The 23,411-nt window shown below is 48.1% G+C and overlaps 1 protein-coding gene across 8 annotated transcripts in view; it reads right to left on the bottom strand.

Annotated features, from left to right (window-relative positions):
• SEPTIN8 (septin 8) overlaps positions 1-23,411 on the bottom strand; it is a 53,832-nt gene that overhangs the window by 4,301 nt on the left and 26,120 nt on the right. For 5 of the 8 annotated variants that reach the window (XM_040602768.1, XM_040602761.1, XM_040602762.1 and 2 more), the window contains 7 exons: positions 22,456-22,651; positions 21,594-21,780; positions 15,678-15,839; positions 14,109-14,205; positions 13,592-13,760; positions 13,204-13,336; positions 12,221-12,411 (listed from right to left, as the gene is read on the bottom strand). In XM_040602768.1, the coding sequence (XP_040458702.1) occupies positions 12,221-12,411; positions 13,204-13,336; positions 13,592-13,760; positions 14,109-14,205; positions 15,678-15,839; positions 21,594-21,780; positions 22,456-22,622 (1,106 nt within the window). In that variant the 5' untranslated portion in view covers positions 22,623-22,651. Of the gene's footprint in view, positions 1-2,169; positions 4,419-9,049; positions 9,322-12,220; positions 12,412-13,203; positions 13,337-13,591; positions 13,761-14,108; positions 14,206-15,677; positions 15,840-21,593; positions 21,781-22,455; positions 22,652-23,411 lie in introns of those variants that run through there. The other 3 variants (XM_040602766.1, XM_040602767.1, XM_040602764.1) reach the window with 3 other exon arrangements.

Here is a 23,411-nt window from a genome sequence, read left to right as displayed (position 1 = left end):
TCACAAGCTGTGACTTGACTGCCTGACTTTTTGAAGGAGGCAAGTTGTCTTTTGTAGTTTTCATTAAATAAAATATAAGCTTGGTCTGTGTGTTCTCGGTGTGCCCCTTGAAGGGTCCAGCCCAAAGCTGGTGCCCACCCAGGTCCCTGCAGGAAGGTGGGGTGCATACCTGGTTCTGCTCTCCCATCCCCTCGCCCTCTCTCAAGTGCTGTCACCAGCTGCGTTACCCATCGAAATGCCAGCAGAACTCTACACACAGTAAATGACACGCTGTAACGTTACAGCACAACCACCATACCTCGTGTTTCTTCCCTCAGCTTTGATCCTATCTACAGAGTTTCCTGCCCATAAACTGGATTAAAACCCGTTGTCAAACCTGCTTTTCAAAACCTCTGCAGATCTGTATGACCAACATTCACGACTGTACATTAATAGGGGGCTAATTCTAAAAGATGAAGTCTACGCTGAAAGGCCCAGCAGGGTCCTGCTTTCCCAGTCAGGGTGCAAGATGCCATACTGGGATGGGAACAGTAAACCCAGAGCCTGCCTGCTCTCCCAGGACATGCTGCTGCTGCTTCCCTCTGGCAGCACAGGTCCCTTCTGCACACCTATTCCACTGCTGGAGTTACCGTAAAGGAATGATCGCTTGTGGCCTGGCCTCAGCGGGTTAAAGGCGCCGCTTACCTCTGTGTTCTTGCTAAGAACGGAGCTTCCTGCCCTACAGAAGGAGCTGCGAGCTACAGGAAGAAGCCGCTGTTGCAACAGGACCATTCTTGTAACAAGAGAGCATTTTTGATTGCGAGAGCTGTGCAAATTCCCTTCTTACTGCAGAATGGAGGTTGAGGCTGTTAATCGCTCCCCTCGCTGCCTGGACAAGTAACGACTAACAAGATGAAGACCCCACACATCCTGCTGACAGCACTAAGGGAACAATCATTTTGCCCAGCTGGGTTTCAGAGTTGATGACTGTCTTGTTTCTGCGTCTGCCTGTTTGAACTCTGCACAGCATCCATGCTGCAGTCACAAGTTTATTCTACCTGCTGCTAAACTCACTGCTGTGGATCTTGTAACCATTTTGCTACACACCAGTTACTGGGAAGGACGTGCCAGATTCAGCCAGCACAGACCTGATGTGTTCAGGGCTAGTTGTTGTTTTGGGCAATATTTAGTCCCTGTAGAACTTCAGAGAACATTGTCACAGGTGCCTCAGCTTGACCTGGTAAGGAAGGTTCCTTCCTCCTGCCCTCCGGGCACAAGCGCAGCTCCCCATCCCGGCCTCTGGCCCTCGGCAGAGAAGCGAGGGTGGGTTTGTGTCTGCAACAGCAGGGTCCCTTCCCCTGCAGGAGTCTTGGCTGGAGCAAGGCACACCTCTCAAACCCAGACTCCTTCAGCTGTTGCCTCACTTCAGGACAGATTTCCAGATGCCTGAGGCTAACACCACCTTGTAAACAAAGCTACAATTACATCTGAAACCCCCTATGGTAAGTATCCACAGAATTTTTTATCTTTCAAGAAGTTTCCTGGCAGACACTGCTGCTGCACATGGATGCTCAGATTCTGAATCAGTGCAAAACCATAAACCAATCATCAAATCACCTCCAGAAACAGCAAAGCAATTCAGAGCCACCCCTAGCTGCCGCCACCTCTCCCATTCATAAACCACCACCAAAAGGAAACATGTCACAGCTAAAGCAAGTCACCCAGGGACCGCTACACGTAGGGATGAAGCTGCCCTGCTGCAGATCAGCATTCACTGGTGTTTCAGATAATAAACCTGCCTCAGCATCGCTACTTATGGTGGGCATGTGATGACCTAGAAGAAGAGTTCATTTACACAGTGCACAAAGAAACTTCAGAGAATTAATCAAGATACAAGAAAACAGCAGAGGAAAGAATAATACAATAGTTGTTTTACCATATTACAGGTTTCTGACAAAATCTGCTGATACAGCAAAGAAACACGCAGAAGCAATTAACAGCAACCAGCACCGGGATCACGGAAAGACCTTCTGGAGCGCGTAGCAGGATACCTTGAGGCATCACCGATACCAAGTGCCTTCAGACACATATAAAGCCTCTATATCTCATTTGTGGGGTTGCCTCTATGCAGGTTTTGGGGTTTTTGCTAATTGACTTTAGTATTTTAAATTCAATTTGAACAGTACTTACAGTTCAATTCTTTAAGAATGCAGAAAAGTGCACTTAGATCAAGTGATGCATTAACTCCTGGCAGGTCTCAGCAGCGTCCTCTCGTTCTTCCTCAGCAAGGCGTGCAACTTGAATCCCACTGGTGACCAAACTATCGTCGTGGCAAACAGAACTGAACCAAATCTTCTCAGCAACTTAGAGAGGAAAAGACCCCTTTATTCCCAATTCACCTATCCAGATGGGACTCTAAACTTCACAACAGCTCCAAACTGGATTAAAGCTTTGCCAGAGAAATTGGATCAGTTTACCTCAAAAGAAAATGCAGGTGAGTTTAAAACAGTCATCAAAGCAGCAGCAAAGGGCGTTTCATTGCTCAGCTCAGCCTGATGGTCACACACTGCTTCAGCTTTCCTCCTGCTTGGTGTGGGATGCGACAGACATGAAGACAGACAGAGCCATCCCGAGCAGACTTCCAGCCTTGAACGCACAGCTCCCGAGCCCCAGCCTGGCCAGACGCTGGCTGCTTCCCGCCTGGTCCCACTTCCACTGAAGCACGTGGCACCTTGTCCCTGCGGCACCGGGCACAGGAAGGGACGAACAGGCTTGTCACGGGGTTTAGTTCCTGCTGCCCACAAGCGGCAGGAGTCTCCAGAACTTCCTCGTGTGCCCTGTTTGGTTATTTTCAGGCCACATACCTGTTACATGCTGAAATTTATTTCCAAGGTCTAATTTATACCAAGGGCATCCAGAGGTGTCAGTGACTGTCAGGTACAGCCCACCCTGGGGTCAGGAGCGCAGTGCCTGCGGCACGCAGCACCGCTTGCACTGTCCGCTCATCTCCACACCAGCCTGCTCAATGGGAGCCTCGCCAGGCTTCCGTCACCTCCTGCTGCTCACAGCCAGATCGTGTCCCACTCTGGTCACACCGCCCAGCACAAGGAAGGGTACAGACTGCAAGCTGCCCCAAACCTCCTACCAAGGACTGGGTTTTTGGCTGGTCCGACACCCCCAGCGCCACAGCTCCAGGGCAAGCAGCAGCCTGGAGACAGGGCAGCCGTCCCCAGGCGTACGGGGGTGCGCAAGGGACATCACCCTTTGAACACAGATATGCAGGGTAACAGGGTTAACAGAGGGGAAGTGGAATAAACAGTAAGGGTTGTGAATTTGGGCACAGCACTTAGTTGTTCCAGTGACTATAACTAAGGTACAAAACATGTTTTTAAAAGATGTTTGTTAAACAAGTCAGTTTCGTTTTTATTAAACCCAACTTTGGTACAAGCAGGTCATTCCTGAGATTCATTTACAAGGTTGTTTTAAAATGAAGATAAACTGGGGCCTCTCCTCGTTCCTGTGTGACATTAGACTGGGGCACAGACATCATACTCTTTTTTTTCCTTTTTTTTTTTTAAAAAAGCAAGTATTTGCCTAAGGGGAAGTCAGTCTGTTACAAACACAGAACTCACAACCAGGAACCCCAAGTCTCCAGCTTTAAACCATTAACATATAACATTTAGTTGTCCTTTAAAATGGTTCCCTCCTCACCCACACCCCCAGTAGGATGGGGCAGGGGTACCGGTCCGGAGGCAGCAGGTGGGGAGGTGGGCAGGGAGCTCCGGGGAAGGGGTTAAGCTCCGAGGCAGACGTGTGCAGCCCCAGGTAAACTAAACAAATGAAGGTTGGGGGATTTGGGTTATAAAACCTGTAAGTCTACAGAAAAAAAAAAAAAAAGAAAAAAAAAAGCGCTACACGGAAGAGCTATTGCTGAGAGATGTGAGAATCCAGCTGAAAGGTTAGGGACATGAGGAGGCTCGACAGTTACACCCCAAGCCCAGACCCAGGCGAGGACCCACAGAAACCCCAGTACGGCGGCAGCTCAAGCAGCAAGCTGAAAGCTCCTCTCACACTAACCCAGCTCTGTCCCTGTCTCTGCAGTTCAGTCAGCGTTAAATGCTTTCTACCGGCTCTCGCCCGGAGATTTGCATTTTGGTTTTAGTGCAAGCCATGCAGCAGCCTTAATTAGTGGTTTATCTTTTGGCAAGTATCTTTCAACTTTATCAAGAAACCTGATCAAGCAAACTTTTCCCGATCAAAAGAGATGGTGTATCTTATCTTAGTCCTTGCTATGTAATCTCTTCTGTGCAATATATTGCAAGCTTAAAGGTGAAAGCACCAATTAATTTCTTCTGCATGAGATGTTTTTGCCTTAATAAATCTTCTAATTAACATATCTTCCTGATGTTATGGAGCACGCGCTGGGAAGACTAAAAAAGCTACAGAAAGAACAAAAGAGAATCAGTATTTAAGTTTCAGTTATTTACATTAAGTAAAGACAGCATGAAAGGTCAAAGTACAAATTAACATTTGCCGCCTGGCAGCGCGCAGGGCTGGGCACAGACATCTCCCTTCAAACCATCGCAACTGGGAGCAGCTCTCCGGCCACCACGGTCTTGTTTGGAACTGGTAGTCAGAGGATTGATTTAAAGTTTTAATGAGGAAAGACTGCCGAGAGGGAACATCTGAGAAGCCACATGCTACGGAGAGCCGGGATGGGGAGAGGCGCCGCGGGCCAGCGCAGGCAGCCCCAGCCAGCTCTCCCAGCCCGCAGAGCCAGCGGCTTCACGCCGCCCCTGCCTCACCTCCCAGGTCACATCCCTCACAGCTGCGCAGCTCTCCCCACCGAGCCGCCCAGGGAGCTAAGGCTGGTTTGGGTCATCTCCCGAATGGAAACATCAACACGTCCCAGGGCCTCGGCCACCGGCGTCAGCTCTGGCCCTGCAAAACACTGTCAGTCCCGACAGCACTGCCCGACGGCTTCTGTAGCAACACGCCACATCTCGCACGCTCCCGTGAGCATCTCTAGGAGCTTTGCACAGATATTAATGAACGATCTTAACATTGCTCCTGTGGAAAAATACTTGCCAATGTACATCACCCTGAATCACCAGGCGGCCCGTCTTTAAAACAGCCAGCTTCTCTACCACCTCAGTTTCCCAGTTAATTCTTATGTACCTGAATGACTTTCTCTTTTCGATTTGGCTTTAAAAAGTGTTGGGGTGGAAAAGGTTGTAAAACACCTCATACAAACCACCTGGTATCAACTGCTAAGTCCCCGCTCGGGCTTATCCTTCAAAAATTGAACCGGCTCAAGTGACAACTCTAACCCAGTGCAGCCTCAGACTTCCCCCTGCACTTTGTCAGTGATCGCTACCAGCTCCAACCACGCTTCTGGTCACGTCTCTGTGAGTGGTTGTATGGTGTCTGTACAGCACGGTACCGCAGCTGGGGAAACCATCCTGACCTCGTAAAAACACGGGATGCACACAGGCAGCACACAGGATGACCAGAACTGCCCTCTGCCTTTTAAGCAAGCTGCATATTAAGCGCAGAAAGCAGACGTCTCGCACACAAGCCAACTCCTGCAGCAACAGCACCGTCCACCTGCATGTTGCTAAAAAGATTTCAGAAGCAGCCAGGGTCACCCACTTGGATTTGTTCTTGAAACTGGGGCTCCCATCAGAAGCACCACTTCAGCCAACATTGTGCATCTGCAAGACTCCACTTGTTGGTTTTGTTTCAGGTGCAGCGTTGATCTCAGCACCAGACCAAATAAAACCCAGAGACCCTAAACTATCTGAATATAAAACTTCATAGGTAGAAATGGCCCACAGAACAGACACCAGCACAGGCCTTCAGGTAAAGCTTCAGCAGCAGCTCCCTCTGACAAAAAGAACCCTCCAAACTAAAGCTGTGCTCTTTTTATGGCCCTGGCCTAAGTGCGTGATGTGCTTCTCCAGAAAAGTCATACAGCCTTGGAAGCACCATTAAGAAACCCTCCACCTCTGCTCCCTTTTCACCCTACCCTTAAATCACCTCTTTGGGCACCGTTACATCAGTGAAACTGCCAGTACATCTACCCGCTCAGTCACCAGATCCCACAGGGGAGATGTGCCAACAAGCCTGGAGGCTACTTTTGCCCCAACAGGGACAGCATTTGAATTAATATCTTAGAATTTCTCCCCAGATTACAGATTAGGTGCTTTCCTGCATACTGTATGATTACCTAATTGTTAATTAATTAGCTAATTTTATTTTTGAATGTTCCCAATAGTCATAAGACATCCTGGGACTGGTAAGGTTTCAGTCGTTATATGTTATCATTTTCAACAGAGATCCGCTAGATAACACAGGAAATCCACCGCTAAATAAACGACACCACAAAAACTCAAAATACATGTGAGATTTAATAAAAGAAAAGAAGTACAAAGTGAGTGGAAAGAAACAAAAGTAAAAAAAAAACAACCCAAAACCAAAACCCCAAAACTCAACACATTTGGAATGACAAAGCGAACAGATGCAGCACGTCCGAGAGGCTGCTACCCCCCGGGCTCGTCCCCCAGGTGCCTCCACGTGCTCCAAGTCCACCACCCGATGGCACCCAGCCAGACGGGAAGCCTACATGGCTTAGAGCCCCGCAAAACACATTTTAAATTAGAAAGCAGACAACATACATGATGGTAAGTGTTTAAATGATAAAAAAATGGACAGTTTTTTCCCCATTAATACCAACCTTTTACAGATAAATACAAAAAACAGCTGAAAGATGTGTAACTGAACAGTTTCAGTCATTTCTGAAGGGTTTTTCTTTCACTTCTTCTAGCCTACAAAAAGTAAGTCTTCGAACTGGAGTGAGATTAGCATCACCACGTATTTGTAACTTGTTAAATAAAAATAAGATATAGAACTACTCTATATACCATATACTTAAATCCTTTCTCAGCCAAAAGGAAAAATCAAGTACTAGAGGAAAAAACCCCAACAAAACACTGAGTCCCATTGGGCAGATTATGGTATCAAGGGCTCTAAAAAATAACTACAAGGTAAAGGTATGTCCATCACAACATAAAGTCAATGTAATATAATAATCATCATTAAAATATTGTTACATACATTCTGAATGTCTTCATGAGAAGAAGCTGGAAATTTCTTCACAATGCCCATGGATTTGAAGGTTTTTACTCTTTCATTGTTATCATCATTATTTTTAATTACCTGTTATTCTAGGAAAAAAGAATTGATCTCTGATGAGCCAGGACAGATAGAAATCATTTGCATAGATCTTGCTGGCTGCAGCGTGAGATCAGGAGAAAGCTATCGAGTGGAAAAGCGATGGCAAGGCAGCTGCTCGCACACTCTCTGTCATCAGTTACTGTTTTATCCCAGCCCACATAGCATTCACTTTGAGAAGCAACACAACGAACTCAACTGGGCTGCTGACTCACGCAATTAGTGCGCCAGAGGTTCTCTCATTAGCTAAAGTCAAAATCCTGCCCCTAACGTGTGTGACACGATTGGGCTGTAGGCAGTGGCAAGCTGGAATTGTCTACTTGCATGTAACAATAGGCTGGGTTCCTGGTACGTTTCTCTGAGAAAAACACATTAACCCTCCTAACATTTGCCAGTTACTCTTTAAAATACATCTAACCTGGAGGCACAGCCTTGAAAATTAGATGTTCAGCTTTCAGCAGACTCCTAACAAGCGCGCAATTTCTACTCTCTGAGGAGCAGCCTGTTCTGAAAGGCACCCGCGAGATCCTCGGGAGGTTCCTTCTTACAAGCATCAAGTAACACTGACATGATTTTCAGTATATCTATAGAAAAGGCCAATGTGCATATGAAAACAGTTTAACACCTGAGCACGTGTTTAGGATGAAAAACAAAGAAAAAGCTGCTTTAACGGGATATGCAAGTTGAAGAACCTCATCTCACCCTCCAGCACAGCACTGCCCTCACAGAGACCTGCACGGCTCAGGCACGAGGCCGTGCACCTCCATCCGCAAGTCAAAGAAGGAATCTGCTGACATCCTTCTTGTCTTTAAACTATCAGAAAAATCTTGTAATGTTAATAACTAAATAAAAATGCACACACTCACAACTAACACTTAGCCAGCCAGTGTTCTTAAAAACTCTAAAGACACTACATGGGAGTTAATATAAAATATTTGCTCTCTTTTAGCCTGTTATCTGATGGATGGATGGAATTGGGTCCAACTGTTTTTCCATGACAACACAGCTAGTGAGTCCCTATTCAGTCACTGCCCCGCCTTATCACAAAATGGTTTGAGTGGAAAATAATAATATTGATCCTAATTATTCCTCTAAGCTCAGTTGCCCAGGATAACAAGGATGTTATCTCTAGGCATGCAAAGTGTTAAAGAAAGCACTTTCCAAGGGGAATAGAGCCTATCAGCATAAATACGGTGCATAGCTCAAGATCAGGGGATTCTCCTTATTAGGCACATGGTAAACTTAAGGTTAAAGAGTAGCAGTAAATATGACCACTTAAATAATTTTTCCACAACAGTAAAATACATTGGTAAATGACAACTGAAAAGCTACACAAATCCTGTAGTTCCACATTATACAACAAACTCTTACGAAAAATCTTTCTATATAAATGTTCTACTTTAGCAGTAAAGAAAATTCAAAACATTGTCCCATTAATTTTGTTAACAATTCTTTCTCTCTCTCTCCTCTCTTATATATTTATAAAAAAATATTATAAATGATGTAGAATGTGTTTAGAGTAATTCAGGATTAAAATATATAATTACAGGAATGAGGGTTACTCTAAGATTCCCAGAGCAGAAAGTCTAAGCATTGTGGTTTTCTACCCATTCTAAAAACTTATTTGAGAAGTTTGTTAGAAAAACAAACATTTCAGCATTCTTCAGACCACTCCTTACATCTGTGCATGTACAGGGGAAGGTAGATGAGCCTCAAGCAGTCGCCTTAGCCAATTAAAAAATAATAATAATAAAACCTAGAACGCAATTATTTAGCTGGTGGGTAAGATGAGTTCAGACAAACAGTTACGGTCACTTTATACACAGCTCTCAATCACTGGGTTTAGAACAAAACATCTTAGTTTAGGGATTAGTTGACTTTGTTTAACAAAATGTACATGGTAAAGGTTACTTCCTCAACACCTCCTGATAAATTCTGTACAGATAACAGCGAGTCGTTACACTGCAACCACCGAAGATGCTCATTTTCTCTTTCACTTTGGTCCACTCACACAATGTTATGAGAAGGGTCACAGGGTGGGAAACTCAAGCAACTTAACACATGAAAGCACCAAGTCCACTCTTGGCCTGAAAGTCTGTATGTGATTAACTGAAAGAAACAAAACATAAAAAAAAGCATGAATTAAATTACGAAAATTAAATGAAAGCAAGATGTAGCTAAATATGTTAAAAAGAAAAAAGGAAGAGAAGGGCAAACACTGCTCGCAGACAAGGGCCGCCCCCCGCACGCTGAGCCCCACCAGAGCACAACCTGCTCAGCTGCTGCAAGTGCCGAAGGGAACCTCCGTGCAGCCACCCGGGTCTCCCCTCAACACCTGCAATTCTTCCACCTCCATCCCTTACTAAAGCTGCTAAACCCACTGTGTTGAAACAGGAGATGATAAAAGGTTCAACCGGCTCTCCTCACAACTGGAAGTAGAAACAACACCCCCTTCCAGAGCTCACAATATATTCCCAGCTCCCACGAGGTCGCAGCACCTTGGCTGTACGCCCAGGGTACTCCTCGCAGCCCCGTCCCCTGGGGGGGCGTGGGGCTCTCTCGGCAGCGATGCCCCTTCGCACCCCCTCCATCCCATTCCTCACACCGCCCCAGGTGGGCACGTGCCCCCAGGCAAGCAGGGAGCAAACCCCTAGCTAACACCGCACTCGGCTCCGTACAGCGCTGGCTCCTCGGTCACTGAAGCCGCAGGCACAGCCTGAACCCTGCGCTCTGCCACCGGTGCCCGGGAGGACACTGCCTGCCACCAGCGCCCAGATCCCAGCTGCCTTCCCATCCGGTTTGGCTGAAAGATCCTGGTAAGAAAGCTGGGAAAGACATTCCCGCTGATTGATTGGGAATACGCAGATCCTCTTAATGCCTGTGTGGTCTGTGGGGTAACACGGAACAGGCTGCCTGGGACGCGGCAGCGGGACGGGCGAGGGCTGTGCTCTCTGACACGCAGGTTTCACAAAGCCCCCAGCTCCTTCCGATGCCTCCCAGATGAAAAGGGGTCTGGGAAGACAGGTCACTGGCAAGGCCAAGGGGAGGCACCTTCCTTTGAGTTTTTTTTTTTTTTTAAAAAAAGTTGGTTATCCTGCTTGAACAGAAACCTCCAAATACCACATTTTGAACTAGCTCACAGGCTTGCAACAACAACAACAAAAATCACAAAAAACCTAACCCAACCAACAAAATACCAACCCCAAAACCACTTCCTCTCCCTAATTTATTAATTTTATTCCTGATGACAGCGCACCTCCCCTAGCTGTGCTCTGGAGCTGAAGAGAGCCCCCAGCCCCAGCACCAGGGGGTGTCCCCACTGCACAGAGGTGCCCCTTGGTCCTTCACACGCTGCCTGAGCTGCCCTCTCCTGACCCCACTTCTGACCACGGCCGGTTCCCAGGCACCACCCAGCAGAGGAAGGGTGTCCGGACTTTAGCAGGTGGGCTAAAACCAGCAAAGCACAGAAAAGCTGTTTCTGCTGGGGACAGACGGAGCAGAGGGAAGCTGCAGTTTCTGCGTGGCCAGCACACACAGAACGTCACCGCCGGAGCATCCCGGTGACTGGCATCGCTCACGCAAGTTAACAGCGTGCAGCTCGGCGTGCTCACCTTCCCCAAAGCAGCCCTGGGCCCCAGGCTGCCCCAACATTCAGCCCCTAATTCATGTGCGAGTTTATCAGGATTAAACCCTATTTTCAGCAAAATGTTTTACAGACCATTTTGGACTCTGTGGGTGAGGTGGGATATGCCCAGAGGTCTGCAGAAGAGTGTGCTTTGGGTTTGTTTTAAACAGCAACACATTCACATTCCAAGGAAATAAGTTCAATAACACACACTGCCATCTTCCACGGGAAGAAACAAATTACTAGCATGTCAGTACGTAGAACGAGCTCCTCTAGTGCTGCAGTTCACAGCAGTGAGGTGACAGAGCACAAGATCTCATCAGCAACGTGAAGCTGAACGCTGTGCTGTCAAGAGCAAACTCGGGTGTTGCTGCTCATGATGGTCTGTCTTTCTTTTCACCATTAAAAGGCTCAGAAAGCACTGCCACCCGCCTGTTCCGGATCTGACAGAATGCAGTTCTGACCCTCAAGCTCCTTCACGCAAGGGGAAGTAACAAAAAATGACAGAGTAACAGAGTTACCAGCTTGCATGATGGTGCTTCTTGCTTTGCTCCTTAGCCAGTGCTCCTTGAAGAGTGGCTTGACCAAAAGCAGGTTCACCCCCTCCCCCTCTTCTTTTTAAACCCGTCTGCCCCACTCCTGCTCTTCCATTACACAACCAGGCAGCTGAAAGGGCATTATTTACATGCCCTCGCTCCACACTTGCTGGCTTCAGAAACATCAAATAACTTGCAGCAAGCAAAGACAGGAATTCTGCCTTTAGGGGAAAAGAGCTTTCTCCTAAGCAGAAGAACCGTGCCCTGGAGCCCTATCTCACACAGAACCCTAAGGAATTCCCAAGGCATCTTCTCACTCTAAGCCGCTGTTTCCTTTCTTTACAGCTTTGCCTCCAAAAATAAAATAAGTGCGGTCCCAAAGAGGGCCCCAAGCCTACGGATCACAGTGAAGTAGTGCACGACAGGGGACCACATCTGTAGGATGTTACAACCGTGTCAGGACTGTCCCCACTCCTCTCTGCTGGGGAGGAGATGCAGCTCACTTCCAGTCACCTTCTGGTCCGTCTCCAGGAGCAGACAGCTCGCAGGGTCGCTTCAGCTGGCTGTCACAGAGGAAGGGCAAACCCCACAGGACACCTGGCCATTAGAGAAAGGCCCCAGATGGCAAATCCCCCCACCTGTTGTCACCAGGGCCTCCCCAGGGCAGTGCCCGGGCATGGGAGGGCCCCATCTCTCCTCTGCTTTGAGTGCGGAGTCAGAAGGGTAGGAATTAGGATTCCAAAGTCCCCTTTTCCATTTGCTAAACAACTGATCACACGTTAAAGCACCGGAGCAGACACCCAGCTTCCCAGTGGCAGAGGAGAAAGGCTCTAGCTCAGTCACTTACTTTTTCTTGTCTTTGTCCTTCTTCAGTGGCTGCTGTGAGGTAGCCTGCAAGGATTGGGACTGCAAGGTTTCCACCGCTACTTTCCGCCTGTTGAAGGCATTCATCTCTTCCTCCAGCTCCCTCCTCTTCTCCTCCACCTTCCTTTTCTCTTCCTGGTGTATCCTTTTTAAGTGCTCAAATTTCTCATGCAGCTGGTAGGAGACAGACCCTCTGAGCATCACATTCAGCACGACCAGCTTGCGCTCCCCCTGCTCCCCTCCCCAACAGCCCCACTCGCACCTCCCACACAAATCCCCACGCCCTGCCCAGAGCGACCCGTGGCAGGGCACGGCAGCCGGCACCCCCGCGCTGTGCAAGCCCTTCGGCAGAGCTGGCCTCTGGGCAGTCACAGCCTCTTCACCAAAAGCAGCAAAGACAATAAATTCAGCTCTACCTGATGCGACGTATCAAAGCAGGAGAAAGCATGAGCCCTGGGTAAGCGCACCAAGGGTCTCAGCTCAGCCTGCAGCCCTGCAAGGGGGCTGTGGACATTGTGGGCTCTTTTGTTCCCCACTGATTTTGAGGATGGTCCATTTATTTTCTCCTTTGTCACAGCAGCTGCCTGGGGCCTCACACCAATGACTCGAGGGACTCCAGCCCAGCTGTCCCCTTTACTCTGCTGTCCAGAGGTAAAGTCTACCTGACATGGATGCTCCCCAAAACGTCCCACATTGTCCTTCACTCAGCAAGCAGCAGCCAAGTCTCCTACACACTGCACAGGATGGGAAAGACTTGTTTCTGAGACACCTAAGCCAGTGTGATGCTGTTTTGAAAACATTACCCTGCATCCCCTTCTCTGAGTGGGGGAAGGTGTGTGTGTGCGCTTTGGCTGGTGAGGTCTGCTCGAGAGCTGCATGTGCTTTCCAGGATTCTTATGTTGCCCAGACCCAGATCCTATGCTGGCTGTATTTTGGGCTCCTCTCACAGGTTTTTGGCACACCCACCTCCCTCTCCTTCTCCTTCAGCTCTGCCTCCGTCTCCTTGACTTTGTTAACAAACATTTGTCTCATTTCTTCCTCTTTCTTCTGGAGCTCGCCCAAGAACTCTTTCCTTTTGGTCTCGTATGTTTCTTGGAGGCTGGGGAAGAAAGCAAACGAGATCCAGATTCTTTGGACACCAATGAGTTAGGGATGGGGAAACGCACGCCTGTCCGCATTGCTTAAAGACAAACAGGCAGAAAGGGAAGGTCTAACTCAGCTGCAAAGTTCAAACCCAGTGCTAGTATCTTCCAGCCCAACATTGTGGATACCAGCTGCAAACCTCCCATTTTTTGGGGGGGTGTCAGTACCAAACCGTTACTCCAAATCGATGTTAGACACGAAGGCCACTCACCTGAAGGGCTGGCTGTCTGGATCTGTGTCCTTGAAGCCCATCTCTTCCAGTTTGCACCTCCTGTACAGCTCATAGTGGCGGGTGTGAGTCTGCTCCCGAAGATCCTCCATGTTGACTCGAATCAGCATTTCCCGCAGTTTCACAAAGTCGCAGTGACTTTCATTCTCAACTGATGGAAGCAAAGGGGGAAGTCAGCAAACTGCACACACTGCTGGGGAGCACAAATGTACATCGAGCTTAACTCCAGCAACTCTCCTCACAAGGACCTCTCCCTGCCATCCCGCACAGGGCACAGCACAGCCCCTTGGATGCAGGGATTCCCGCTGACCATCACTACCTGCTAGTAGGAACAGGAATTCAAAGGGAAGGTTGGCCAACCCACAAAAGGCTGCACAGAACATTTCTGCACCGTTTAGCACAGGGCACCTTCGTGCACACGCAGGCAGAGCTGGAGAGGGTGCCAGCACGTGCCCACACAAGGGAGGGTGCAGGGGGTGCCCAGCTCACAGCACCTTACCTTGCACCACTCCCCATGGGTACTGCCGAGCTCTCACCAGCTTGTTCCCAACTTTCACCTCCTCCGTGCTGCCGACCACAGCGAAGGGCAGATGAGCCTGAAACAGAGCCAAGGCAGGGACTCAGTGCACGGGCCAACCCCTCAGAGATCAGCTCAACCATTAGATCCCCCTCATTTAGGCACAGGATCAACTGCAAAAAGTCCTCCCTCTGAAGCTAACAGCCTCCAGTACTCGGAGCAGTCTCTGCTCTACGCTGGGATATTACAACAGAGAGCAGTGTAGGGCCACAACACAGCTTACTAGCAATGCTGGCTGGACTGAACTAGGTGGGGAAATATTGTGGGAACACCATGATCATTACTGATCTCCCTCCATCCATTTGTCAGGTTGTTCTTGCAGCTGTAGTCTTTCCACATGCCAAGAGCAGGGCACTCCCTGCCTTGCAGAAAGCACAAGCAAAGACATCCATAAACAGGCCTTGGCACAGCAGTTTGTGTGTGGGCACGGGAAGGGACATGTACGGGATACAACGTGTGCTCATTGCTCTCGAAGTCTGCAAAGCATCAAGCGCAGTAAGGAGACAGGGCACCGTCCTCAGCACTGCAGGGAAGAAGCCATGGAGCGGGTGCTTCAGCAGGACGAGGCTGACAAAGTCCTTCACATTTAAGAAGAAACAGATCTGGAAGTGGGAACTGGTAGAGACGTGGCCCAAAACATTTTAATTGGGGAAAAAAACAAAAAAAAAATCCTCAAAAACCAAGCAAGCATGACTCACTTTTTCCCCCAATACACACAGCTTGCAATTTTTTTTAAAGAGTGCATCTTCCAAATGTTTCACAAATTCAGCAAAAAAGAACTGTTACAGTGAAAACATGTATCCCACCGACCCAGAAATCAATTGGCTATTGAAATTTAAAACACAAAGGGGGAGGTGTGTGTGTGTGAGAGACAAAGCACTGAATCAGAAACAACTATGCAGGAAAATGTTCATTTTAATGAAAAAGCTACTTTCTATTTAAAAAATTAACACGGAAACATTTCAGCTATTTCTGCTGCAATAGCTACACTCTGATTTGGGAGACAGGAAACCTGAAAGTGGTTTTGCACATGCCTCAGCCAGGTCTGAATTTGACCTTCGAATTTCAAAAAAGACAAAATGGACTCCAACAATTTTTCTTCTTTATTTCGAATTGGGTTTTCTCTGCTTAGCCTCCCTGAGTCAGAAAGGTAATCTTAACTGTAAAATTTTTATTTAAAGTTTCTCCCTCCTCAAATTAAAAGTAACCTAAAAGCAAACAGAATGAATTTTGAAGAAATTATTTTTTAAAAAATTAATACAACCGATTTTAGAGCTGAGTTTCTCCAGAGAGCACACAGATTAAATAAGAGCCACATTTTAATTAATTCTGTATGCAGTAGCCTCAGGCATCTGTCAGATCCACAGCTCAACTTTCAAACAGATTCAGTGTCTGGACAATCCCAATGAAACTTGCCTTCCAAACGCATTTTTGTGTGGCAGTTTAATTGTCACAACCTTTGGTGGCAATGCGATGGGCAGCATTACTCACGTTCATCACAGAGTTAATCTCAGCAACGGCTTCGTCGTCTGTGGGGAACTGATAGATCTGCACGCCATTGCTGACCAGTTCGCTCATTATCTTTATCTTGAACTTGTGCAACTCGCTCTTGGAGATGGTATCTGCTTTGGCAATAATCGGGATGATGTTCACCTAGAGCAGAAGGAAGGAAAAATACTCTGGTGAGCAGCAGGCGGGCATGCTGTTCTGTCGGGAGCGTGGGTGCCCGCAGCGTGACCCGGATCCTACCCCGGTGGCTGCTTTACATTTCGTAAAACCACAAAGGTGCTATGTTTTTGCATGCAAGCTGCAGCACAAGCCCAGCTGAACACTAGAGGGAAGAGTTTTCCAGGAGTAATTTGGCTACAAGACTTCCAGATAAACACCCGGCAATAAATACACAGTGAGCAGATCAAAGCCTCTGCTCCTGCCTATGTATTTTGTTACACACGCCGAGGGAGGCAGAGACAGGGTAACTGTCACATCTCGAGCTATCACCTCTCCACTTCTGGCTCTGCTGACAAGCTGTTTTAGAAGACAAGCACAAGGATGAAACGCTGCAGCGAGCTGACGTGAAGCCTTCCCACACTCACACACTGGAATCCCACACTTAGCATGCTTCAGCATGGGCTCCTGACGCTCTCACAGCAGCTGCAGATACTTTCCAAGGACCCTCCTGAGCAGCCCTGTGAGGATCACAACTCAGGCGTGCTGTGCAGATTACACGGACCTCCTGGGAAAGGTGCAGGGTGCCATACAGCAGAGATCTGTTTTCATGCTGCTGTCGCTCAGCTTTGGTTTCACATCAGCTGTCACCGAGCGCAACGCCCCACGCAGCTTCATCACCCCAGGTTTCAAAGCCACCCACGAGCTGCAGGCTGGGGAGGTCCCCCCGTGCCCAGTACCTACAAAGATCAAGAGCAAACAGGGGCACATCCCACATCCTTCTGCAGGGATGTGGTTCACCATGGCTTCGTGCTCGGGAGAGCTACAGTGGGGCAGGATCTGTCACAGGAACCTCTATTAGATAACGCTGCTATGGCCAGAAAAGCCAAGTGCAACCCTGCAAACCACTGCTTAAACAAACAACAACAAAACTCCTCTGTCTGAACAGCAGCCAAATTCATAGCAGTAAAACACAAGAATCCAAACAAACGAGGGGAGAGTCTGATTTGCCATCTAACGATTCCCAACAGCAATGCTTTTTGTCCTACAGAGCAGAAATTCACAGCAGCCATTTGGTCTCCAATGGGTGCCCACTAAAATAAACCACCTCGCTTTCCCAGCTCATGTTCTCTTTCTAGCTTAGTGTTTTTTCCGTGTTTCTTGGATTTTTTCCCCCTGCTCTGGTTTAGCACTTACTAAATACAAGAGCGTTTACTCCAAAAGAAAACAGTCTTAATTTGCTCATTGCAAATTTATCTGAGAGGATAAATTCCTCCTTTCTCTCAGCCACTGACCTGGCCTCTCTTACCAAGGACCACAAACCCCCCCAGAACAAGCTCTGCTGCTCACTCCACTCCTCAGCAGGTCAATGTCCTCATTACAAAGGCAAACAGGGCCATGACCACAGCTGGGTGCTTCACTGACCTGCTAAGAGCGGAGGAGGCTTGGATCCACCATCTCCCACCCAAAAAGGGTCAGCTCAGGGCTCATGTACTGCCCGCTCAGGAGCGGCATCTGCGAGGGGAAAGGCCCTGCCAGGGAGCTGCGGCGTGCAGAGCCTCATGCTCTCCAGCCAGCCAGGCACGCTGACAAACCAGCAGAAGAGGTGATTTTAATCCATTTTCAGCTGGCCTAAGCAATTTGCCCCTCTTCTTTCAAAAAGTCCCAGCTCAGCCCCGCTCCCAGTGAGGCAGGAGGTGCAGAGCCTGGAGCTCAGCGGGGCTTGCCCAGCACAGGGGAAGGCAGGCTCTGTGGGCACAGCTGCTGCCCCAGCAGCACTCGGAGAAGGTGCAAACCCAGGTTGGTTCAAGCACCCTCCAGCCAGGTCCCACGTCCTTTGCCAAGGCAGCTCAGTCAGCACCTGCTGTCACAGAATTCATAACCTAAAAGGGTTTTACAAGTTGTCGTATTTCCAGTAACCAACAGCCAAAATCAATACTGTGGAGTCCTAGAAATGGCATTTGGGTGTAACTCTTTCCTTCTCTCTTCTTCCCTTGTGAGTTCCTTAAATTTTTAAAATAATTACTGGTTTTATTTTCATTTCACGCATGCCTTGGAAACTCACACACTGGAATCCCACACTTAGCAAGTGATACCTGGAGCACTATACAATTATCTTCCTTTTTTTCCCTTCTCTGATTTTGAGCACTGGCACCCAAAAGCTGTCCAAGTCTAGAATAAGCTCATCCCTTTACAACATGGAGAAAGGACAGAAAAGTTTGGAAACAAAAACCGAATGAGGTACAAGACGGTACCGAACCAAACTGCATGTCTAACCCTGCCCTCCTACGGCACCTTCCATGCCTCCACTTCTATGCAAAAGCCACAGCCTGTGGCACAGCAATTAGTGCCAAATAAACAGATATACAGCTAGCTAGAGAAGAAAAGTCACCTCTCCTGTCCCTCCGGAACAGAAAACCCCAATAAAAGGAAGTGATGCCAGAACTATGCAAGGTTTCTCTCTCCCCTTTTTCTTTTACACAAATAACGTTTACCTTGGGCTGAAGACAGAATCCTAAAGCAACATTCTTATATCTCATGGTGGAAGAGCAATATTCTCTATTTAAAGATCTAGTAATAAAATCATGAAGTTGACTACTGCAGTGTCGTCCTACTGAATGCAACAGAGGTGCAGTGTCCCCCAACCATCAGTCCACGTGCTAGAAGTCTTTGCTGGAGTTGGAATTACAACCAAAGGAAGCCTGTGCTTCAGACAAGACAGTGAACTGCCATGCACACACATAAAATGTACTCCTTCGCAAGTCATTCTGATGAGTTATTTCTCATCTCCAAAAATAACACTTACAAGAATGTGCCAAAGTCGGTCAGTTGGTAGAAAATAATTTTGCTAATATAATAAGGCTACATGCATTTTCACACTGTGAAATACATCTGAGTTCTTCCCCATCTCCGAAGTGTTCCTGAATATGCCAAGTCTCAGTGAAACCAAGAGGCAAATCTTATGCTGGAAACCAAACAGCAGAGGCACAGACAGGCCTGAAGCATCCCCACTGGCCAGTGACCTGCCTAGGATGTGACAGCTCATGAAGGGCAAACAATTAGCCACAGCTCGTAAACAACACACACTGACTGGAAACCATCTGGGGACAACCACCAGGGTGCCCACAGCAGCACACAGCTGTGCCATCGCCTTCCAGGGCAGGGTTGTGTTTTAAATCAATAAATCACCTTCTCACCTGATACAGATGCAATTTTATTTATCATAAAATGACAGAATGGTTTGGGTTGGAAGGGACCTTAAAGATCATCTACTTGTAACCCCTCTGCCAGGGGCAGGGACACCAGCCACTAGCCCAGGCTGCTCAAAGCCCCGTCCAACCTGGCCTTGAGCACTCCCAGGGATGGAAGTATCTCCTCCTTTTCCCAAGTTAAATCCAAAAGAAAGCCAACCCCTGCCAGGCCATATGTGCTTCTCACCTACCAGCCAGCTAGCCACATTCTGTCTACCTTGAACCACTTCTGGAGCTCCTTCTAGCTCTCTGGCCATAATTAAATACCCTAGACAACAGCTGGCCATGAGCTCAGCTAAACAAAATACTGTATTACAGTACAAGGGAAGATTTTCTTTACAAAACAGCTTTACCCAGAAGGGACTTTGAGCTCTACATTAGGAGCAAGATTCATTATTGGAATTGTCATGCAGCTTCAAAAGCCTGCCCAACACGTAATACCATGCCACAGGTGTGCTAAAGCAAAGGTGTAACTGCGCCAAGTTCCTACAAACCCCTTGTTAAAAAGCCACTGCCTCCGATACACCTTTCGTTTCCATGGGCTCCATTCTTCAACCATAAAACAAAGGCCACCAGCCACACAAAGCTTTGCAAGAGGAAAGCTGGGGTCAGGTGCGCTCACACGGCTGCAGATGCGAGTCAGCACGTCACCCCCTTGCTCAGGCACGGTAACCGCTCGGTCACCAGTCCGGAGCAGGCAGAAAGCTGCCCGGGGTTTGCCAACACCCCGCTTCGCTCTGCCCATGCGCTGGCCCCCAAGCACAAACGGTCCATGTGCACTGGGAAAGGGGCACAGCACCACCCTGCACAAATCTTTAAGGAGCGCCTGGAAAGCACCTGGATGTCCTGGGATGACACCAATGCAGAAATGCAACATAAATCACTGACACCAAGAAAACATCAATGGGTTCTACTTGCTTATTCATTCCCACATGCCTGCTTGTGCGAGGCCACTGCATCATGAAATCCAAGATGTTCTCACACTATGGTAAGAAGAGAGATGAGAGCAAAGGGATAAAATGACTCCAGAGAGGACTATTGAAGTGGAAGTTTAGAAGTATAAAAGGCTTGCGTGTGCAAAAAGTTCTCATCTCTGCACAAGTACAAAGGATTTATTTTGGTACTACCCAAGGACCACATTAAAGGCAGCCACAGGGAGATGTGAAAAGTAGGGAATGCAGAAGTAAAGGAAGAGAAAAGCTTTGTGGGACCACCAGCGCCAAGGGGAATCGTGCAGAAGCTTTCCTCCAAACATATTTCTGGGAACACGTAATGCTGGCACTGCACCAAGAGACAAGAGTTTCTTAAGGGAAAGTTTTCAGATTCCCGATGAAGTCAGTGTAACAGCCACCATGGTTACAAACAGCCCACTGCAATGGGAACCCAGTGCCTGCTCTGGAGCGGGGCCAAGGAAAAGCAGGCCAGCAGCCCTGGGTGGCGAGGGCAAACAGCAGGAGCTCTGCGAGGGGGAACTCTACCCACCAGGACAGTCTGATAGAGCTGCACATGGACAACAGCCAGAGCACAGAGCATTCCCTCAATGGAGTCCAGGGGTTACCTGGTTACTGTAGGGTCCCAGCTGCCTTGCCTGCCCTCTCTGCAGGCTGATCAGCATCTGCCATCTGAAAGGAACCACTTGCTGGTAAAATCCTGCTCTGAAAGATAGGAAATTCTTGCAAAGAAGAAATTATGCTGCCACTAGTGACCTCTGAAGCCTCCTGCAGCTCCCTGGAAGCCAGCTGGAACAACCAAGAGCATGTCAGAAACCTCCTCCAAGCTGCAGGAATATCAGTGGTAGCCAATTAAGTAACCCACTGCCCCCTAAGGCAGAAGATAATATGCACAAGGAAACCCAGCCAGACCCTCTCACAACCCACTTTTAGGATTCCTATGACCTGGAAAATTTCTCACCATATTTACATTTTCAGAAGATCTCCTATCCAGATCATATGGCACTACCACCACCACGCACTCCCTGTGTTCCAGCATGCACAGCCAACGCTTCTTGGCAGCCCTCGTCTCCTCCGCACTGACCACCTTGGGATGCCTACAGTTTTGGTGGCTCTGAGCCCCTCTGTCCCTGCTGACATGTCAGGACACCAAAGGTGACTCCACAGTTCCCACAGTTCAACGGCAGGAGCTGGAATGCACCCTCACCTGCACACCTGTAAAGAGCAGCTAATAAAGTTGCAGCTGATGGCTTTGATCAATAGGAACAAATCTGGGTAAGCCTCTTACAGCAACGGACGCTCTAGACTTTATACAGCTAGCTGGAAAACGGGTTTTTCACTTGACATTTTTCAGGAAAGCCAGTGAGAAAACAAGCACAAGACCTCAGCAACCACCAGGGCAGATGAAGTTTTACCTGAGTCCTAAAAATGGCTCAGCTAATATGCACGAAGGAGTCCAGCACTTAAAGGGAAGGAACAAAACCTTCTGCATGACAACCAACAGCAGCATTACCACTTCCAGAAAGAGGGACCACCCTTACCTTGCTGTCCAGCTTCTTCATTGTCACCAAGTCCAAAGACTTGAGCGAGTGCCCAGTTGGGGTGATGAAGTACAGGCAGACGTGAATCCTCGTGTCATGATAGTTGAAGAGAGATCGGCGGATTTTCAGCTCTTCTTGCAAATAGTTTTCAAACTGCGTATCAATGTACTCAACTATCGGCCTGTAACTAAAACCATACCATTAGCAAGCCAGATACTGGAGTTCAAATGTAAACAATTCAAAGGCTTAAGGAGTTCTCTTGGACATACCATGATATCACTTAAAAAGTAGTTATAAGACTCACACAGTTTAGCTGTACAACGGGGAAGTGTGTCATTTACACACAGACCTTTAGAATCCAAAGGCTGCTGGAGTCTCCTGAAGCTGTACTGCAAAGTCTAAGGACAGTGGAGCATGGAAGGACAACTACTTCCCCAGATCAGACTTTGCCCAGATCTCAGGGCTGAGCCATCTGGCTTCAGCAATGCAACATGACCAAGGAGAGACCTTGGAGTCCCAGAAAGCCTCTACCTGAAGCTTGAACAAGATGTCTGTGTAATTAAATGAGACAGATCCAGAGACACTGATCATTGCCAGCACAGATAATTCCCAAGCTGGCACCAAGGACAGCTTGTTAACTGCTCACGCTCCTGGAGGACACCATTCTTTGCTGGGAAGACCTCCTGTGACCTTTTTGGCTCCTCACCCAACTCCCTCAACACTCAGTCCCCAGAAACGGAGCTACTCCATTAACAGAAACATGGACACCTCCTCTGCAACACTGCAGGCAGGGCTGCAGGCAGGCCATGTCTAAGCAGCAGAGGCAAGCCCAGAAACACCAAGCAGATGGCACGAGACCTGCCTTTCATCTTTATTTATCTGATCCCCAAATCCAACCGCATCCACAATTGTTAGCTTCAGGTGGACATTGCTCTCCTGCAGGTCATAGGTCCGTGGCCGCAAGCGAACTGCACTCTCATAGTGACTGGCTTCCTCCGTCTCGAATGTGGTATTGAAGAGGGTATTCATTAGCGTGGATTTCCCAATGCCGGTCTCACCTAGGAAGGAGAAATCATCAGCTCACTGCAGCATGAATTTGTCACAGGTACTTCAAAGAACATTAATGACAGAGCAGAACTAAATTATACTGTGAAAGGTTACTACAAATTGCTTTTGGACAGACGTGTAATTGTCTAGCTGCATTCTTGAACGCCTCCCAGACAATGCAAAACTAACACAGAGCGCTTTGGTCCTGTCTCCCCAGCGAGGGCCATACAGCACAGCAAAACACACTATTTTCCTCTCCATGTACCCTGGCTTTGCTTGGGATCTTGCACCAGAGAAGCTGGGGAGAGCATAATTTTAGTAGTCTTTTGAGCCTTCAGATGAGGAGGAGTAAAACTCAGCTGCTCCCACTGACAAGAACTATCTGAGACAGTTGTTGGATGTCCCAAACACAGCAATAGCTCCAGGTAACTGCAGATCAGCACAAAGTGATGAGTGTCTGGCACGATCTGGAGGGGACAGGCAAGTCCGACAACGAGGTTTCCTCTCACATCTGGAGAATGAATACCTCGTGGTGCTTAGAACAGCACAGAGGCACACACCGCTTTCTACCAGCTGTGGCTGAGTTGGGCAAGGAAATAAAGCCAGACTGGTGCTCCAGATGAATCTGAAAGGAGTCACATGGAGAACTCACTACTGATGTAAGCCACATTCTCCTGTGCAGTTGTGGGCACAGCTGGGAGCAGGATCTGGCAAACAGGGATACAAGGTTTTCTTTCTTTCCTCTTGACCAAAAAAAAAAGCATTAATTTC

Source organism: Falco naumanni, chromosome 8, assembly GCF_017639655.2.
Source record: "Falco naumanni isolate bFalNau1 chromosome 8, bFalNau1.pat, whole genome shotgun sequence".
Lineage (NCBI taxonomy): Eukaryota > Metazoa > Chordata > Aves > Falconiformes > Falconidae > Falco > Falco naumanni.
The sequence above is the reverse complement of the archived record's forward strand: the minus strand, read 5'-3'. Positions and strand labels throughout refer to the sequence as shown.